Here is a 1,823-nt window from a genome sequence, read left to right on the forward strand (position 1 = left end):
AATTATTTTGACAACCAATTTGATATTAAACAGTGGTTTTCATTTATTTTTCAGATTGTGATATTTACGGATCTCTGCTGTGTGCTGTTTTAATCCAGTTTTAATCACATCTGAGGGAATTGTGCAATTTAACAGATATTTATTACTCTTTCTCTTGTGAACATTAATGCCCATCAGTATCCTGTATGTGATGTTTGTCTAAGAAATGAACATGGGTCAGAAAGTGTCAGGTGGGATAAAGACAGTAACGTCTAGAGAGACTACCTACAAGGCACTTTATAAAGGCGACATGGTATACAACCCAGACTTCCAGAAGCCCAGTCGACTGGACATGCTACTGGACATGCCGCCCACGTCAAAAGATGTCCAAGTCAATCATTCATGGAATCCAGATGATCGTTCACTCAATATATTTGTTAAAGATGATGACAAATTGACTTTCCACAGACATCCAGTTGCACAGAGTACAGACTGTGTGCGTGGTAAGGTAGGATACACGCGTGGTCTGCATGTGTGGGAAATTGTGTGGAGCACGCGACAGCGGGGAACACATGCTGTAGTTGGAGTGGGAACCAGTGAAGCACCCCTACATTGTGTAGGATATCAGTCCTTGGTAGGTAGTAATTGTGAATCCTGGGGCTGGGACCTCGGCCGTAACAAACTTTATCATGATGTGAAAAATAACCCAGGTGTCACTTACCCTAGTCTATTAAACTCAGATGAGAACTTTGTTGTGCCCGACAGCTTCCTCGTGGTGCTGGATATGGACGAGGGTACATTAAGTTTTGTTGTAGACGGACAATACCTTGGTGTTGCATTTAGAGGCCTCAAAGGAAAGAAACTTTATCCTATAGTGAGTGCTGTGTGGGGACATTGTGAGATCACCATGCGGTACATAGGAGGGCTGGACCGTAAGTATTTTAAGCTTTGTCAAATTCATTGTCTGAAAAATTGGAATCACGTACACTGTTGAAGAACAAATGATCTGTACTCATGAAGTTGGATGAATAGAAATGATATGTATATTGTTTTGATGTAATCAAAAGATCTTAAAGGAATGGAAAGAAAGCTATATAACTACACATTAATGTAAATATGTATGTAATCAAATCTTCTACATGGTAGATGTGAATAGGAACCTTTTTCTGGTAACGGTTTCTACCAGATGATAGAAATGAGAAATAGTTTATTACTGTATAATAGGCCAATAACTACTCTTCAGTAATTGTTTTGCGATCATGCAAGGAGTCTAATTACAATTTGGAGCCAAAGTTCGTGTATTTGCCCCTATACTTGTTATAGGATAATTGATACAGTTAAGTGAAGTCACTGTACAAAGTGTGTAAGCTATGTTTTTTTGCTTTCAGCTGAACCATTACCATTGATGGACATCAGTAGACGCATCATTCGCCATAACCTTGGTAAAAGCAGACTCCATGAAATTAACAAGCTTCCATTACCAAATTCTATAAAGAATTACCTTCTTTATCAATCATAGCAGGAAGTGTGATCAGAGTTGTCCTCTCTTGACTTTGTGGTGTCGCCGAACAGCCATATCCTGCCTCAACTTGATTAGGGGGAAAGGCCTAGCTGTCCTCATCAGATCTTGTCATTTGACAGGAACACTCTTGCTTCTCTCTACATGGCTGTTACAATTCCCTGGACATTTTCAATGATACTGTTACTATCAATTGTCCTGTTAATGGATCTCAAGATAGCATTTATATCTCTACCCAAAGTATTTAGACAGTATGGCGCCATGCTTATAGGGCCAAAATGTGTATGAGTGATATAAAATCCATTAGGGACAACATTGTAGCAAA

The 1,823-nt window shown here is 39.3% G+C and overlaps 1 protein-coding gene across 1 annotated transcript; it reads left to right on the plus strand.

The window, feature by feature from the left end:
• Positions 1-205: 205 nt before the first annotated feature.
• Positions 206-1,498, plus strand: LOC132546757 (SPRY domain-containing SOCS box protein 1-like). Its single transcript, XM_060210476.1, has 2 exons — positions 206-911; positions 1,368-1,498. Exons 1-2 carry the CDS (start codon positions 206-208, stop codon positions 1,496-1,498), a joined length of 837 nt encoding a protein of 278 aa, XP_060066459.1.
• Positions 1,499-1,823: the final 325 nt, after the last annotated feature.

This window comes from Ylistrum balloti, unplaced genomic scaffold, assembly GCF_031769215.1.
Source record: "Ylistrum balloti isolate Yb309-2 unplaced genomic scaffold, AGI_CSIRO_Ybal_v1 Utg369912, whole genome shotgun sequence".
Lineage (NCBI taxonomy): Eukaryota > Metazoa > Mollusca > Bivalvia > Pectinida > Pectinidae > Ylistrum > Ylistrum balloti.